This window comes from Drosophila rhopaloa, unplaced genomic scaffold (genome assembly GCF_018152115.1).
Source record: "Drosophila rhopaloa isolate 14029-0021.01 unplaced genomic scaffold, ASM1815211v1 contig_163, whole genome shotgun sequence".
Classification (NCBI taxonomy): Eukaryota; Metazoa; Arthropoda; class Insecta; order Diptera; family Drosophilidae; genus Drosophila; species Drosophila rhopaloa.
In genome coordinates, this window is record NW_025335043.1 from 13,450,525 (window position 1) to 13,469,075 (window position 18,551).

At 38.7% G+C, this 18,551-nt stretch overlaps 2 protein-coding genes across 5 annotated transcripts; one reads left to right on the top strand and one right to left on the bottom strand.

Moving 5' to 3' along the window:
- The first annotated feature begins 350 nt into the window (after positions 1-350).
- On the top strand, positions 351-14,618 carry LOC108040007 (putative uncharacterized protein DDB_G0292292). Of its 4 annotated transcripts, XM_017117234.2 has the most exons (6): positions 351-545; positions 1,116-1,165; positions 2,402-2,454; positions 12,704-12,909; positions 13,562-13,856; positions 14,126-14,618. In XM_017117234.2, exons 2-6 carry the CDS (start codon positions 1,129-1,131, stop codon positions 14,498-14,500), a joined length of 966 nt encoding a protein of 321 aa, XP_016972723.1. In that variant the 5' UTR covers positions 351-545; positions 1,116-1,128; the 3' UTR covers positions 14,501-14,618. The 4 variants fall into 4 exon arrangements, with proteins under 4 accessions (XP_016972723.1, XP_016972724.1, XP_016972722.1 ...); XM_017117235.2 differs by having other exon boundaries at positions 351-2,341; XM_017117233.2 differs by having other exon boundaries at positions 351-1,165.
- Positions 14,619-17,042: 2,424 nt separating this feature from the next.
- On the bottom strand, positions 17,043-18,036 carry LOC108039942 (cuticle protein 7). Its single transcript, XM_017117121.1, has 2 exons — positions 17,890-18,036; positions 17,043-17,327 (listed from the first exon to the last, which is right to left on the bottom strand). Exons 1-2 carry the CDS (start codon positions 18,034-18,036, stop codon positions 17,043-17,045), a joined length of 432 nt encoding a protein of 143 aa, XP_016972610.1.
- Positions 18,037-18,551: the final 515 nt, after the last annotated feature.

An 18,551-nucleotide genomic window follows, 5' to 3' on the forward strand; every position in this document is an offset into this window, starting at 1 on the left:
TAAATCAGACTTTTTTGTATTAAGCCACACTTATTTATTTAATACGTTTAGGTTAAACGCCTTAATTAATAACGACAACATATTTATTTATTATTGATTTACTTCATCTCAACATGCTGCCCCAATCTTGGCAACATGTTTTAAAGAATCCAATGCCGGAAACGGCCCTAGCAACATGTTGCTCAATGGGCCACATATGAAAACTGGCTGGCAAAAAATGAGAAAAACAAAAATGAAAAATAGAAAACAAAGCGAAAAACAGCCGAAGTCGGAGCGGGTTGGAGTTCGGGCTCGGCTTTTAAGTTCGGGCCTGGCTGAAAGCCGTCTGGCTGATTCGCAAACCAGCTGATGAGGCCGACAAATCGGGAGACGGAGACTTTGTGCTGATGCTACCACATTCGCTGCTTTCAGTGTGGCCCGTGTCTTCAATGAGTTTTGTCACGCTTTAGCGCAAACACAGCGGTACGATATCGAGATCGAGATCCCTACGCCACCAGATATACTATATATCCTCCTGATTTCCATCATCAGCAGCCAGCAGCAAAGTATGTGCGGTGTCAATTGATGAGGCAAACATGCTAAAATATTACTGTGTTGTGAAGTTCTCTCGTTAAGTGCAAGAAACAAATAAAAATAAGAATAAACAAAAAAGAAAAAAAAAACATAAAAGGAGCGTAAAAACAAAAGACTTGGGCAACGAACTTGCGTGCTGCAATGCAGACAATTTATAGCCTGCAGGCTATACTGCGCAGCTGCTGTCGCAGGCGTGTTAAATTTATGCAAATAAATAAATCAATTCCACAGAAGATAAATAAAATTGAAGGCGTTCCGCCGTTTTGCACGCACCAAACACTTTAAGGCATTTGTCAAAACAACCGAAAAAAAAAATATGCATAACCAATCTAGAGAAAAATCATTTTTCCGAGCTGCCATAAATTAAACCTCGCCCCTGACTTTTCTCTCCAGCAAAAAAAAAAAAAAAATAAATGAAGGGAAAAACGCTTATGGCCTCTTTAAATGCAACAACTTGGAAATAAGTTTTTGAACAGGCCGCATATTATTATTATTATCATGAGCAGCCAACTCACATTTAGTTTTGCTTTATCTTCGCATAGCTTTTGCTGTTTAATGTGCCGGAAATGTTTTCTCAGCGCAGCAGATAATTGTGAGTACTTGAAGTTGGGTGTTGCCAATGATTATAAAACCTTGTTAATTTGCGCAAATTGGTTTTGCATTGTGTCAAGACCAGAGACGTAGCATCTTCTCCGACTAGTTTGTCGGCTCTATAAAAGTTAAATGTTTAATTTATGCACATAATATGGTTCCTTAAATTGACTTAAGGTCACCTGATCTGCGGGCTTATTACAGCTGAAACGGGTTTGCCTTGCTAGTCGCTAGAGATTCTTATGAATACTAGGCCCATGCTCGTTCGGTGACCTCCAGTGCGAATTTTGACGCCTGAAATCTCATGCGATAGAGTAAGAGTCCGTCTAAACATAGTCACGTTCCGATTGTTAGCCGTGACATGGGCCGGCTCTTTTGGCCGGGCAGTACATACTGGCACGCCTTCCTCCTCGGATATTTACGATGGCAAATAGCTGGGACTTGGACGGCACTTAAAATGCGTGGCATGTGGCTCGCTTTTGGCTCCACTTTGCGACACTGTGTGGCCAAAAAGACCAGACTCGCCACGCCAAAGGCAATTGAAAATTACCCCGTACCTTAGATTTTCAAGAAAATGGTAAATGGTAAATGGTCATTTAAATTGGTTCCAATGTTTACGCATGCGCGACAGATCGTGCGCTCCACCCCCTCGGACAGTCGCAAAGTAAACAAAAAAATACCATCTTATCAGGCCGGGCCATGTGTGGAACGAATCTCGATCTCGATCTCCGCCAGAAAGCCAAAATGCTGCCATGGACATGCTGGCAATTGAGACGCCAAACAGCCAAACTGACAGAGTCATCGTCATCGCTGAGACACAATCACCGCCAAAAGTAACCATTCACTAGGGTCCAACTAAGTAAGGGGATTGCATAATGAGCGGGCCCCATTACATTTGATATTTACCTTAAATCTGATTTGATATTGTCCCACACGTCATTCGATATGCCAGAGTCGTCTACAATTACACCAGGCATCAGATATATAGGCTATATACCTCGTTAATGGAAGTGATGTCTGATTTCTGATTGAGGCTGACCAGGTGACCAGTTGACCAGTTTATCGGTGCACAGCAGTTGCTAAAATAAATTAATAACAAATCTGTATGTAGAGGACAGCCGAACAACTTTCTGTGCTAAAATTGCAATGCAAACTTCAAGTGCAAACTTCAAACAAAGTGATTGTAGTAAAATGTCTAAAATGTCACCTTTCAATAATTCAACTAATATTTTTGCAGTTAAACGACTTAGAAGTATCGGGTTTCATTTGACCATATCAAATAACAAAATGGTAAGTACTCATTTTTTATTATTTATTGTAATTTTTAAGCCGATTTCCGCACTGTAATTGAGTTCAAACACGTGTAGCCCGCAATTCGATTGGCTCGTGCTTTTTCTTGGGTAATCAATGCCCAAGTATTTATGCATTTCTCGATTTTGTGTTTGCTCTCACATAATTATACCCTTGCAGAGGGTATTATAATTTTGGTCAAAAGTGTGCAACGCAGTGAAGGAGACATCTCCGACCCTATAAAGTATATATATTCTTGATCAGGATCACCTCCTGAGTTGATATAGCCATGTCCGTCTGTCCGTCTGTCCGTCTGTCCGTCTGTCCGTCTGTCCGTCTGTCCGTCTGTCTGTCCGTCTGCCTGTTTCTACGCGAACTAGTCTCTCAGTTTTAAAGATATCGAATTGAAACTTTGCACACACCCTTCTTTCCTTTGCACGCAGTATATAAGTCGGAACGGCCGGGATCGGCCGACTATATCCTATAGCTGCCATATAACTGATTGATCGGAAATGCCATAACTCTGCTGTTTGTTAGGTTAGGAAGTTGGGACTTTCTATGGGTTTTATATTTGGCCAATCAATCCGACGTACCAAATTTCATAAGGATCGGCCGACTATATCTTATAGCTGCCATATAACTGATTGATCGGAAATGCCATAACTTTGGTGTTTGTAAAGTTAGGAAGTTGGGATTTTCTATGGGTTTTATATTTGGCCAATCAATCCGACGTACCAAATTTCATAAGGATCGGCCGACTATATCTTATAGCTGCCATATAACTGATTGATCGGAAATGCCATAACTTTGGTGTTTGTAAAGTTAGGAAGTTGGGATTTTCTATGGGTTTTATATTTGGCCAATCAATCAGACGTACCAAATTTCATAAGGATCGGCCGACTATATCTTATAGCTGCCATATAACTGATTGATCGGAAATGCCATAACTTTGGTGTTTGTTAAGTTAGGAAGTTGGGATTTTCTATGGGTTTTATTTTTGCCTAATCAATCCGACATATCAAATTTCATAAGGATCGGCCGACTATATTCTATAACTGCCATATAACTGAACGATTGGAAATGCCATAACTTTGGTGTTTTTAAAGTTAGGAAGTTGGGATTTTTTATGAGTATTAAGAATGCATTATGAATGATTTTGGAGAATATAATTTGCAGAATATTCTGCAAGGGTATTTCAACTTCGGCTCCGCCCGAAGTTAGCTTTCCTTTCTTGTTTTTTAAATAATTACATCCCAAACACGATCATCTGAATGAAATTGACACACACTCTTAGCAACTGCATAAATTTCGCATCAACACATGAGCAATCCCAAGCATTCGTGTCATTGGACCTTGCATTTTAAGATGGGTAAAATAAATATGTAAATATATAAAAAAAAAAGATATATCAAATAAATCAGAAATTTGGAATCTCAAATACTGTAAGATAAAGAAGAATTTAGCAAGAACAATTTTTGTAAGACCTTTCTAAAAAATAATATAGAAAATGTCTTACAAAATGTGTTTAAGATTCTTGGATTATTAAAAACTTACCAAAACAGTGGAGAATTATTATTAATAATAAGCAAGGTTCTTTGACAAGTTTAAAGTAGCTTTTAAATTGGGGATTCACATTAAAGCAGATAATTATAAATTTCTAAGAATTTATAATCTAAGAAAAACAAGAAATGTAATCCTTATCTCCACCAAACAAACTTCTGTACTTCTGTTATTTAACTAAGCACAGAAGGCATAATAAGTTGGTTAGAAATTTACCAGCTTTTACCAGCGGTTCCCAGAGCCTTTTAATATATATTAACAAATATTAAACAATACAATGTAATCGGATATGTGGCCGTTTCCCATAATCTGGGGTGCACCGCCAAGGGCAAACCACATAAAACCACTCTTTCTGCACACAGAAATTGCAGTTGACAAAGGCAATGACCCACAATTGCCCATGTGAGTGCCGTTGAATGTCGATTCTTGTTTATTCCGTACGCATTGTTCTGTGGCAAGTTTGTTTTCCGACTCTTATTTGTACATTTATTAAGCTGCTGGGCCGATGTCTCACCGGAAATGAAAACACTCTGCTCGTTCGGTGAAATCAGCGTCATTAATTGTCAAAATACGCAAGGCAAAAACAATATTTGTGCAACATCATTTAAGTAATTAACGTGTTCGATTATTTTTATAATTCTGTTTTTGGCGATTTGCCACAGACAAAGAGCCCGCAGCGAAGCATAATCATATTAATATGCAATTTGTTAATTTAAATGACTTCCTCAAATGGAGATGGAGATGCTCAAATTGATGTTGCACGATGTTTGGTTTTTTAAATTTAATATTATAAATAGGTATTTCTTTCAACACCTGGTAGGGCGTGCAATTTGTCAGTTACCGTTTACATTGTGATTCAAATTGTGGGTTTGTGCGATTGAAAAATCATAGAGCAGCATATCGGTATTACATCCATGACTTAATGCTGATTTTATGCAGAAACCGAACAAAGCACAAATTATACAAATTAACGGCCGATTTCGGTTTGTTTACAAAACAATCAAATGCAACTTTAGCCACGCTCCGAAATCATTTTCAACGCTAACGGTAGCACATTGACCTCCTGAACACACAGCAAACCTATTGTCTTGACCAATGGGCCATTGTTTTGGGCTGGAATTGATTTGACTCGATATTCGAGTTGATTCGTTTCGTTTCGATTTATTTATTTTTCCCATTTTCACAACATTCCTGGCTAAAAGTTCAAGACACTTAACTGCCTGACAGGCATTAAGTTTTGGTTCCGTAACCGTTGATTAGGCGTCTTGGGTTGCAGTTGCGTTGAGATTTATGATTAGCGCCCGGGTTAGTCGGGCCACTAAGACAGCTTAAAAACAGCGAGACGCATTAAGTGCCCTACTCAAAATGCAAGTTATTACGTCTCGAAGGTTTTTCTCAGTCTCTACGTATTTTTCCACAATTTTCCTTTGCGAAACGGAGCCGCCCAAAATGCCAGAAATTCAATGAGCCTCTGCTATCGAGATGGAGTCAATCAACTGGCCAGCTGAAAACCAGAAATGTCGAACTGGCAAAAAATGTCTTGCCCTCCGGCATTCCCTGGGACATATTTATGGAGATGGAGATCGGTGGCCTAGGAAATCTGGCAGCAGCCCCTTTGGAATGTCCAGAATGAATGACTTTGCTGAAACATTTGGGGAGATCTCCCGGTGATACCATTGTCCCAATTGGTTACACTTTGGAGTTGAGCGAACTTTAGCATTCTTTGGTTTTTAAGTGTGGCCAATAAAATATTGAGAGCGCAGATTTAAAAATCTTGGGTATAAATTAATTTGTCCGTAGGTAAAGACTACGTTTTTCAGTAAATAAAATATATACATTTATTTTCAATATATGAATATAGGCATACTCTACTTTTTAATATCAATGTATATTTCAAAATTTAATTAAAGATCGAAAACTACCACAAACATTACAAATTTTAAGAAAAACCAAGGCTACAAATTAATGGAATATTTGTTAAGGTTATATCATAAATTTTAAAATAAAAGCTTTGAATCTACTTCAGAAGCCGTGTGTATCTGAATGTATAATGTATTACGCAACCGTTGAGATGCTGCCTCAGCTTCTGTAACCGCTTCTCGAGTCATTTATCGAATTTAATCGCGGGCAAAGTACGAGTATTTAATTTGCCAATTTTTCGTGTTAATTAAAAGTTGACCACGCCCCTTGCATGTTGTGTCCGAGCGAGTGAAATCAGCAAATTCAGCATCTCAGCATCTCACATCTCGGTACTGAAAAAGGTCAAGTTTGCTCTGCTCTGTCAGTTTGTCTGGGAACAATTCCGATGGCGAACAATGCCTGTCATGTAAATAGAATCCACCTACACATCATGGTCATGCTGGCGATCTACGCAGATTCGTAATAAATGTTTAGAGAAAAACAAGAAATTCGCTTATGAAAAGATTTAAATTTCATTAACCCCAATGCTTAAAAAAATGCGCATTTTGGCAGCGTAATTGAAATCAACATGATGTCTACTTATTTATTAATATTCTCTGATTACATTTTTCTGCCCATTTTTTGTTTGCTCGGCTGATTGACTCCCACGTCTGGTTTGCTTATAAATTTTTTTCGGGTATTCGATTTGCAAATCATTTTTTTGGCCATCGATTATTGTTTATTATTCTTTTGTTATGGATATGGACTTGACTTGGGCTGAACTTCTCTGAAATAGCATGGGAACAGTGTGGCAATTAATCAAAGTGCATAATCATACTGCTTTTCTTGCCAACTTTTTGGTTTGCCTGGGAAAGTATGCAAATGCGCAGATTTCATTAATGAGAAATCTTTGCTTAATTCATTTGAGTTTCGCATGGGAGCATGGGATATTAGAAGGCAGAGAAAGCTTTGCGGTTATTCTTTTGAATGTATCAACTTCCCATCTGTCAATATCATTGCAATTTGTACCACTTTAAAATATTTAAAAATCACTTTGGCTCTTCAGCCTGTAACACGATACTAGACATTCTAAATTTCGAAACTAGGGTAGCCTCAAAAATCGTTCGATGAGGCACCTTCACCAAACCAAGACAAATCGCTGCCAATCACCTATCATAACTCAAGACACATCTGCCACCGAACAGACAGATCAAAGAGGCTGGTGTGCCGGTCTCCCAGCACAAGGTTATGGCGAAATATCGGTTGAGCTGCACTCAAGAAAAATATAAATCTAAATACCTTGAGAAATATATTAAAATATATCCTTAATTATTAGTTTTTTTTAGCCTTAACTTGTCATATACATTTTTATTTTAACGTAATCCTTAATGTAGTGTTAGATATTGGAAACACTTATATACAAATGATTTTAAATAAAATTAAAATTAATATATTTTTTGGAAATAAAACCTAAATAATGATAGTAATTGCATTGTGATTGATTACTGAACCTATTGATCTGAAAACGCATAAATATTTCTTTCTGTGCAGACTTCAGACTGATGAGGAAGCTTGAATTGAGTATTATTTTCGGTACTTCACCTCTATTTCGTTTTTGCACATTGTGAACACTGTGTAGCAATGCACTGAAAACCAAATCTAAAATCAGCAAGACAAAATAAGTCGAACAAATGCTAAAGCTGCCAGAAACATAAAAATTTAAACGAGTTTGCACTGTGACAAACGAGCGCAGCCAAAAAATAAAACGAAACTAAAGCCACGAAACAATGATTTGGCGTCAAAGAGCCATGTTCAAATTTAACGCTAGCCTTTTAATGCGCTTTTGGGGGGAGTGTAAGGGGGGTGTTATGGGGGGTGTTAAGGGGGTGTTAAAGGGGGGGTGTTTTGGGGGGCAGTTGTTTGCTCTCCGATTTATCAAGGTTAGTTTGCTTAATTGATAGATGGTTTAGCGGCTGCCATTGCATTGAACGAGCGACAATTTGCCAGGCCTTGAACCTCTCCGCTGATGAAGATGGATATGTGCCTGGAAAAGCAAGAACTCGAAACTGAATCTCATTCCGAACCTGAATCGGAGGCTAGGCCAGTGCTTTATATGCAAATGAGCTAGTGTTGTAAATATAAATCCAAGCTAATTACGTGACACGCTTCGGCTGTTCGACATCGGGCAGATGAAGTCATTCTTAAACCCTTAATTTATGATTCTCGACGTGGAGTGAAGGTCAGTTGGCCATTCCACCATATGTTAGTTGGACCCAGCTCAGTGATCTGCCGGATGTCTTCTCGCGTTCTGCACCAGAAGCCATTAAGATGTAAATTTAACGATCACCTACGGCGCGAAAACTGGCAGCCAGATTTATGGATGATATTTTCACTTTGGCGTTGGGCACATCACACCCACCATCATAAAGTACTATATGACTACGTCGGTGTGGATCTGATCTGCATTCTGGGGTTTCCAGCTTGTTGGAGATAGTGAGTACTTCAAGCGGATGTTACTTAGTGGCTATGACTAAGCTAAGTTTATGCTTGGAAAATCCTCAGCTTACAATAGCTACTGCGATAATCAAATAAGTAATCAAGATTTAATAAGACAATTAACTAAGGGAATAAAAGGAAGCTTACATTTGATTATCTTATTTTCGTATTATTTAAAAGATAGTTTATAGCTACATCAATTAGACACCAAAATAATTAAAATACCTGTTTTAATTATAGTCTTTAGCTTAAATTAAGAAATAGGAAATTAAATGGAAGGTCTTGAACGTCTTTGTTTGTTTTATTTAACATCTTCTTCTTCTGTGGGATTATTGCTTTGTAATAAATTATCATATTATTTCGTTAATCCATTTCCAATCGTGATCGCCTGATTATCTTCTCATGACCTTTTGAAGAGTTAAATATAAGGCCAAAGAGCATAATTGATTGTGGGACTTAATAACGACGCCATAACCGGAGTAATCCCCCCATGATCTCTTTCTTTCGAAGACAGTTCATTGTCTACCACCTATCACCTTGTGCGTTTGTTGAAAACACTTTGATTGATGAATGGCTTTTGTTTTCGCATCTCTCCTTTGCTTTCATTAATCAGATTTCGGTAATTGTGGATATACCCTCTGTAATAAACCCCCTCGTATCTTTGACTTACTTTCATCACCCACACTCATGACACGATTTCGAAGCTAAGGGAATAACCATTTATCATTATCGTTTCGGGGCTTTCGCCTTTTGCCCGCATTGCAAAAACTGCAATTCACAAATGGTAAATGAGAAATACATGGCCCATATTCATTATTAAACTGCAGTTTTTGTGCCCGCACGAACCACAAAAAACATAACTACTTATGAGGGGTACCCCCATATGCCAATATAAATTATTTCAATTAAGGCGCTAATAAAATGATTATGGCATACTTATTATCGAATTACAATTTGAACGCGCCAAATGCAAGCGTTAAACTTTGTTTCGCCTTTTCGATAATGTTGTGTAATAAAAGAGATTTACAATAACTATAAGATACCGAGATCTCAGGCGATTTATCCAGTTGGTAAGCCACACCACCAAGAGCCAAAATAAGCAACTATAATCCACACCAATCCACAAATCTTTTTATTTTAGCCACATTAAATTAAATCTAAGCTTGACCCAAAAAAACATAAGCTAGGTGTTTTACTTCTTTTTTGTTTTTTTTGGTTTTTTTTATGGGGCTGCACAAAATTTCGCAAAAATATTTTGTCTAAGCACTTAATTTCAGATTGGAACAAGGCATGCTGCAAAACATAACTGCAGCCCAGCCAGTCAGCTTGATAATAAATGATTATTTTCGGTCTAAACTGCGTTAATCAAAGATAATGATAATGCGGTGTAATGCCGGCCGTGTGGAGCGGCGTTTACTTAGTCTTTACTGATTGTTTTTAATTAGTGAGCAGCGTTTTGTGGAACGCCTGCGGGCGGCTGCCGCTCATTACCATTACCAGATCGCGATCAAGATCGCTTTGGGTCGGACTCCAGAGGAGTGCCTGGTATTCTCGGTATTACGCCCAAAGGAGAGTCCCTCCATTACGACGCCGTTCGTTCAACCCACTGCGCAGTTCTGAGTTGGCCATTAAACACGGGGCCAAGAACCAAAAAACGAGAAAAAATGAAGCCAAAATCTCGGATTTGCTATGCGCCATCCACTCAAGTTCAGGGTCGGCAATTCAGCTATTTTGTCTGTCGGAAGTGACACTGCCAGCAGGGCGACCATTGTTACACAAATCCGAGTTTATGGCTTCTCATGCCGCCTAATAACAGGTCTTGTCAAACTGGAGCCATTAAAAGGTTTTCAAAACGGAGCAAAACGTGTTGAGATCTGGCTGAATCGGAATAGTTGTCCGCGCCGCTTTGATTTCGGTCTCGGAATTATGCTTTTATGCTCCATAATGGATCACACACCGAAAAAAACATAACCAAAATAAAGCCTAAATTTCTGAAGATAGGTAGTTTAGAATTTTGTTATTTTAATGAGTGTTATGTTCTCCTGACGCATAAAATAGATGTTCCTTTTGGTATTTATCAATTAATTATAGTTTTAATTAAAATTCGCCTATTTTATATAAATACGTATATTAAAGAATAAGTTTGTTTATTTTTGACTCCGTTTTAAAATATTCTACTCACCCAACTTAATAAGTGAAAGGTACAACACAAAAGTTCCATCAATTAAAAGTCGCTCTGAATGGAATGATTTTGACAGGTACAATTTCTACTTATAGTATATAAATAAGGCAGCTGTCATTAGTTTTCTGGACTCGTTTCAACTCACCTTACTTTTATGACAACCTCCACCGTGGATTAAGGAGAGCAGAGGCAAAAACTTGACAAAAACTTGGCATGTACTGAGCATCGATCGTTAATGTTGGCCTTGATTTTTGCGTGTTTTTATGATTGCACAAAAGCGATGACAGAGTCGATCGGCCGAACAGGTATTGCCACAACCGGCGGCTCTTTGCCAATATGCATTGTGCATAGCAATGACAAATAAATGCTTGTCAATGCAAAATTGTCAATCAATTAGCCAAATCGGGGGATAGCCATGTCCGCTGACAGCTTAACTGCTGCCTCTTCGGGGCAAGTGTTGTGCATAATTGCTGGTATTAGCCACCTCACGATCCCACATTGGGGTTGTGCAACTTGTAAACATTTAATTTATGAACCGACGAATGCACCCCAAAAGAATTGCACAACAAGACAGCCAATCTTATATTGTGTCATATTTTGTTGACTTAAAATATTAATAGAAACAGTTAATTAGCATTTTATTAAGGTAGATAGGCCTAAAATTCATTTTGTTAAACATAATTGGAAGCTTTTTGGTGAAAAAATATAACACGCATAGATTTAAGGTAATAGTTGCAACACTTACGGAAATCGCGTATACAACATAATGACATAATTAAATAAAACAAATGAATAAACTATCTAAAAAGTAGATACAAATTAATTAAGATATTAATTAAAATAAATAATTTTCTAATTTGTAAAGCAAAACGTATAAACATAATGGTTTATATTAAATATCATATATTATTAAATATCATAAATAGTTTCAAGTATTTTTTTTTTGAGAACTACAATGTCAAAAAGATCGTCAGATTTTGTCTGTGTACTGTTTTTTTTTTCAAAATTAGCTCACAATTAATCAATTGGATTGTCAACCATGGGAAAATTGGCGAACAAAATAGATCGATTTGTAGTCGCCAAAAGAATCCCAGCCCCTCAAATTGGTCAATAAAAATAAACCTCAAGCAATCCTGAGCCGACCAACAGATGGCATCCATACATCAGCGTTATCGATGCCATTTTTGGCATTTACTGTGCTGACAAATTTGTAGCCAGATGCCTATCCTCCCAGCCGGGCCATAACTCTATGCCGTGACGTAACTAATGACCATATTTGGCCGCAAAGGTTTAGCCCCATATTGCCGGCGTTTTGGCTTTTGAATTGGGTGCGTTTGGCGGCGGTCTACAAAACACACTTCCTCAAGGCTCATTAGTTAAGCAAACAGTCGGCAATCAGTGCGAATGGCTGGGGGAAAACAGAACCAACCATAAATAATGCCACATTCTGCAGTGTTGTCCATTGTAATCGATTTGAAAATCGCATAAAAAGTGTCAAGCGACAGTGGAGTGTATAAAAACTCGAACTGAATGTAATTAATCAACAATAAATCTATTATTTGAGCGGGTAATTCAATTAACCCAACAAACAGTCGTCATAAATATTTATAGGTAATTGCGATTCATAGGCCAAACATCTGAGCAAAGTGCAAGGCAATAAGCGAACAATAAAATAAATAATTTCTTTGAATATTTGAGTGCTTTTTCCAAACAAAAAAACTCAAGCAGCTGCAACAATTTAACACTTGACATTGTTTTACGAACAAGAGGGGGGGTGTTTTCATATGTAATTATTGTTATTACATTCGAGTTATACACACATATTGAGTTCAAGTCCGAACTGAAATTGAAATTGATTTGGCTGTGTCTGTCAATTTGCCAGGCGACTAAATAAAGCGAATTTAATTGATCATCGAGTCGAGGTTGCGTTGATAAGGCGAAGCGGGTTTTATGACATTTGTTTTTGAATCTCGAATCGGTTTATCTCGATCGCTTCTAAATGATATAAGCAATCAGCAATCGGCATCGTGTAGCAATTTGCCAAACGTGACAATGCAAAGCACCCTCTACTTTCTGGCCAGGATTCACTCTCACCCGAAACTCGTTTTCCAGCTCACTCCTTGCCTGCTGCTAGTCGCCACAGTCGCCAGTTTCAGCCTCCAGGCGCAGGCCATCCGGGTGGACTGGGGCACCAACACGGGACCGATAGCACCACCCCCGCCGCGCACCACCCCGCAGCCCCCGAGGAAGCCATACCGGGATCCGGCGCCCGTCTGGGAGGACCAGAGCGATGACATACCCAACCCCAATCCCTATGTGTAAGTGCAAACGGGTTTCGGCGATCGCCAACCAGAAAAACTAGCTGCAAGGGTCACTTATTTGTATGTAAATAATTTATATAAATCCATTCAATTTCTGGTATTTTCCAATTTTGGCTGACAGCCAGATATAGAGGAAATGAAAATAATACAGTGGTTTTACCTTTGCTAAATAAGTGTGTGTGTTTGTAAAATTAAATACTAACGTTGAGCCCACCTAATTTTAATTTCTATAATATTATTTTATGATACTTATAAATCAATATAATTAAATTTTTAAATACAGCAAAGTAAATGTGATCGTTAATAAAATTATAAATCAGTTTGCCATATTTAAACTAGCTACTAAACTTTCAAATTTTAGACGATTGTTTATATAACAAGCTACTTTTATCTTGCTATAACGAGGTATATGTTAAAAAGGTAATATTATTCTGCCTTAAATATTCATTAATTTAAAAATAAAAGGAAATGAATACCAAAAAGACTATATGATTAGAAAGTAATTATTATTTTAAAAATACTTGTAAAACTTTAAGAGTAAAATGCTTTAAAAATGGTTTATGAAGCATCAAAAAAAGGCTATAAATCTAAGGATAAATGATTTCAAGTGTTTTTTTTAACCCGCTTTTTATTTTTCTTCACTTATTAGCTACGTCCTGCCACCGCCTTCGCGACCAAGGACCTGGGCGATTCCCGCCGGACCCTATGCCCCGCCCAACTACAACAACCAGCCGCCCGCGGGCAACAACTACGGCCAGCTTGCTAGCAGCTCTTACAGCGGCGGAGTGACCTCCGTGCCCGGACTGGCCGCCCAGTATGTGCCCGGTGTGGGCACCAAGTACACGGCGATCGTGGTGAACGACAAGCTGCAGGGCAAATACAACGCGAAGACCAAGAAGTACAAGGCCTACGAGAAGGCCAAGTACGCGTACCCCTGGAACTATGTAAGGCAATACGAGAGTCGCAGGCGATATGTGCGCTACTGAACCGCCGCGATACCTGATATGCATTTAGAACTACCTATATATAAATTGTACAAGAGATTAAAGCCAGACCTCAGAGACACGAAATCCCCACGCTTTTGACATTATTGTAAATGGCTCTCAGCCAGATCCACCCACTCAAGCATTCCGCTCACTCTCCCTTTCACAATCATCTTGCCCCATCCACCATCCATGTCCATGTCATAATCGCATGCATCATCTCGTTGCAGTTGCAGTTGCAGCAGTTGCCGGTGGAGGAGAAGGCCTTGGAATGGCAGGCGGAGCTCGAGAAGCGGCTCGACGAGGAGCAGGCTCGCCATCTCAGTTCCTCCACGACAAGCACCACTTCCAGCACCTCAACAAGCAGCAGCACCACCTCCACCTCCACCACACCTGCACCACCACCATCATCCACAACGACAACATCTACGAGCACGCAGCAGCCCACAACAATTGCCAATTACAAGCTGGCACACGAGAAGAGCGCCCATCTGAAGAAGCACACCAGGCAGAAGATGCTCCTCCAGCTGCACATGGAGCAGGAGAAGATGGCGTCGAAGAAGAAGCTGCTGCAGCAGGAGCAAAACTCGTTGCAGACCAGTTGAGCGGCCAGCGGCGACAGCAAAAAACAATCGCGAAACAAGAAAACATTAAAGCGAACATTAACTTTAAGACTTGCCCACAATGTTGTAAATAACTATTAATAAAATTAAACATCCCATAATAAAACCTAATCGAAGTTAAGGAACTTGGGCAACGAACTTCACATGAACATGTGTGGTAAACATAGTAATTGAAGCTAAGGAAGGATTTATCGCAAAATCAAAAGACAAGTGCGGTAATTCTAAAAAAAAAAACATAAAAATTACTGCTGTGGAAAAAAGAATGCTTATAATTACACCTGATCAAAATTAAGGAACTTACGCAACGAACTTCAGATGGCCATCGTAAAACCTAATTGAAATTTATATATCCCAAAGTGGGCTTCTGCAGTAATTGAAAGAAAATAACATAAACTAAAATAAAATACTGGTGGGAAGAGATTAATGATGGACAGTAAAAACACGTGTAGTAACTAAAAGAAAAAGTAAATACTAAAATTTAGTAGTTAGGAGATATAGTTTTATTGCAATAGGTAACAGCTTCCCTCAAGCCAAATGACTTAGGCGACGAACTTCCAACACATGGGGAATGGATTTGAGTATTTAATTTTTTTATTTTAACTATTTAAACCTAAAATAAAGAAAGATAGATACCAAAGAAAGAAGCCAATAGAAACATACAAATGCTGCTTACAAGTTTAAACTGAAAAATCAAAAGACTTAGGCGACAAACTTGAGTTTAATGTAAGTATATGGTAATATGGCAATAATAGTTCAAACAAAAGACTGAGACGACTAACTTAACAAATTCATATGAGGTAACTCTGAGAAAGGAATTAAACTTCGGCAATATTCTATTTCGGTTTCGATGCTAAAAAACAATTAAGCTAGGTCAATTTTGCAGTACAGTTTTCGATCAAATTTGTCACTTTAATTCCAATTGTGGCCCACAAGTCATCGGAATCCTAAAAATTACTTACATGAAAATGGGTCAAAAACTTAATAAACTTTAAAAGTACAAATGTGAGTGCAGATTATTAAAGAATTAAATCACTAGACATAAATGGTATGCCTTTTTTACAAGTCATCGGAAACTTGAAAATAACTAACATAAAATGGGTCAAATTTGTCAACGTTAAAATGACAAACATGCAAAAGCTAATTTTGGCATGCTGAAGTTTATATACCCTTGCACCTCTTACAAAAATTAAATATTCATTATTTTGAGATAAAGTTTTCGATCGTTTCTATAACAGCTATATAATATCAAGGTAAAATGTAAAGTAGGTATATCTTGGAGTATATAGGTATATGTTATCAAACTAGGAAGCTATAATTTTATATTCCTTTTTACAAGATTGACGGATGTTAATGAAGAATATATACACTATATAGGTTTGGAAATGTGCCCTTCACTGCGAGACAAATTTTTGACTGAAATTTTAATACCTGAAAGCGTATAAAAAGGAGAAAATAAGTAGATGAAAGAAGGGGGAAATAAACATTGCTCGACCGAGGAAGATGGCGCCTAAATTGCATTTTAATTGCCCGCTGGGGGGGTCAACAAAAGGGCAAGCCGGACAAGGTGAGCTGTCAAACGGAATAACGGACCCACCACTGATTGGCACTTTCTTGAACGACTTTTTATAGCCGCAGGCACTCGAAACTGGGCACAAAAAGCAGTGCTAACAAAACATACGGCAATTAGCCAGGGCAATTAGCGGTGTCGTTGAACGGCGGCGGCTTCTGGGCCATCATTTAAGCCGATCGGTGATCACAGAGCGGCCTGCGCAGACCCTGACCAAGAGACGTCAACGGCAGCAATGGAAGCAATACAATTAGCACTAAACGCAAACAAAAATACAATCATTCTTTTTCTGCACCCCAAAAATATTTGATTTATTTACGGCTCCTTTGGCTTCGTTAGGTGTCGTTAGCCGAGTTTCACGGTTTGACAACGGGTTTAGTAGCGCAACAAAACGTCAACACTGCACAGAGGGGCTTAATTTATTATAATTAAGCCAGACATTCATATGCGGCTTGAAAAGTGAAGTAGCTGACTCTTTTTCTACTCACTAAGTGTTTAATTTAATGCCGTTTGTTCGGTGGCCTAAACAATTACTCAAGCTAAAAGGCAGACCCACAAGATTGGTTTAAAAATAATAGGGCTGCTAAAGGTAGCCATAAATTTCTTTTCACAAAAGCAACTCAAAGATAACAATCAAAATACATTTGCATCTAGTTTTTTTTTTTTGTTTCCAAAAACAAAAGGAATATAATTTTATTCATTCATTCCGCTTTGCCTGAATTATAGCCCCAAAATATTTACATTTTAAGTTTAATAAAATTGTTCGTTTACATTTTATGGGCCCCTCCCGAAATCAATTTAAATTTCAAATTAGAAATCCACTTAACAAGTCAGCGAAGTTATTGAAAGACAATTAAACATTTTGCAATTTACGGCTGCGAAAACAAAACAAATAATTCGTTTGTCGCTTGTCGTTTGTTGTTTTTTTTTCGGGCCGGTTTCACGCCACTGGATGTCTTAAATCACAAATGCCACAGGCTCGGCGATGGCCAGAGCCCGGATCGGTTGCCTGCTCCGGAATTCCAGGGCCTGATGCACCCGACTGTTCCCGGTTCGCTGCTCAACGACTGCCTTGAATCCCCGCCTGGGTCCTCGCACCTCGTAGTGCACACTGCGGATGTGTCCATTGGGCTCCAGGTGGGAATAAGATCCGGATACGTGGTCTCCCTGCCGCTGCTCTTGGTGGAGGATGTGCACCTGGCTGCCCACATCGGAAATGTGATACTGATGCGAGTAGTGCAGCTGTGGAGAGGAGGGACAATTGAATAGAAAACATATTACTTAGATGTATTTAACAATCTATGATATGTGTGTCATTTTGTTACAATACCAACGATATTTGTAACCCAGAAAAAGAATATATATATCTAACCAATTAGGGTAATTAACAGGTGATGACGATGTTAAATAAAACCGCTAATATCAACAAAACAACTAGGGTGAAATGCTGTATCGCAGATGAACACAGTTTACTCCAGTTAACACTTAAATTTATTTCTTTAAATTAAATACGATTTTTCATTTTCAGAATTATGAAATACATAAGATATCCTTGAGATATAAGCTCAAAATAATGCAGGTTAATTTATTTATATCACTATTCGCATGTGTAAAAAACTTTAAACAAATTTTGTGTTATTAGGTTGTCGATTTAAAACCAAAAAAAAATAATCTAGTACGAATTAATTAAACATAGTTTAAAGTTAACCTGTGTTTATATTAAGAATTTGATACATTGTATATTTATTATTATTATTATTTAAATACTTTATTCTCAGTGTAAGGTAATAGGTGCCACACTCACCCTTTCGTCATCATGATTTTTGCCGTAATCGTTGTAAAACTCGATGTGTCCGGCCGACCCACGCTGCGTATGCGCAATCTGCAGCAGCCATAGGATCACGAAAACGACTCCCAATCCATACGCCATGTTGACCGGACACGTGGGCATGAGCTGCTGGCGAAATTAATTTGATTAGAAACATAACGAAGCGGCCGAGAAGAGTGGGCGCTGACCGGAGGAGATTGGAGCTTGGCCCCGGAGGAGTGGCCGGGGTGAAAATCATTTGCACTTTGCGGTTACGGCAGCAGTTGAAAGCTCGGAGCAGCCACTTCCTAGCGGCTGCAGCGATGCTGATTACATAGTCACGTTGTTAACTACATCTTCACGGTGCACAGCAGCCCAAAAGCTGGAGCTGGTGTGGATTGAATGGTGGACGGTGGATATTGGACGGTGCATGCCACAAGTTGGGCAATCAAAGCGAATCAAAGACCAGCATCTTTCACACTTCGTTAGGGGCCAGAGTTTTAGTCAAGGCAATTTAGTGTCAAAAAGCGAGCAGTCGATAAAGACAAAGGCCCCCGAACCCTCGGCAATATGCACATTATGGATCTTTGCGATCTTTGACGGTTGGCTAACATGCCCTAACGTGACTAGCAGCTCGAGTGGATTGGCCTGACCCACAC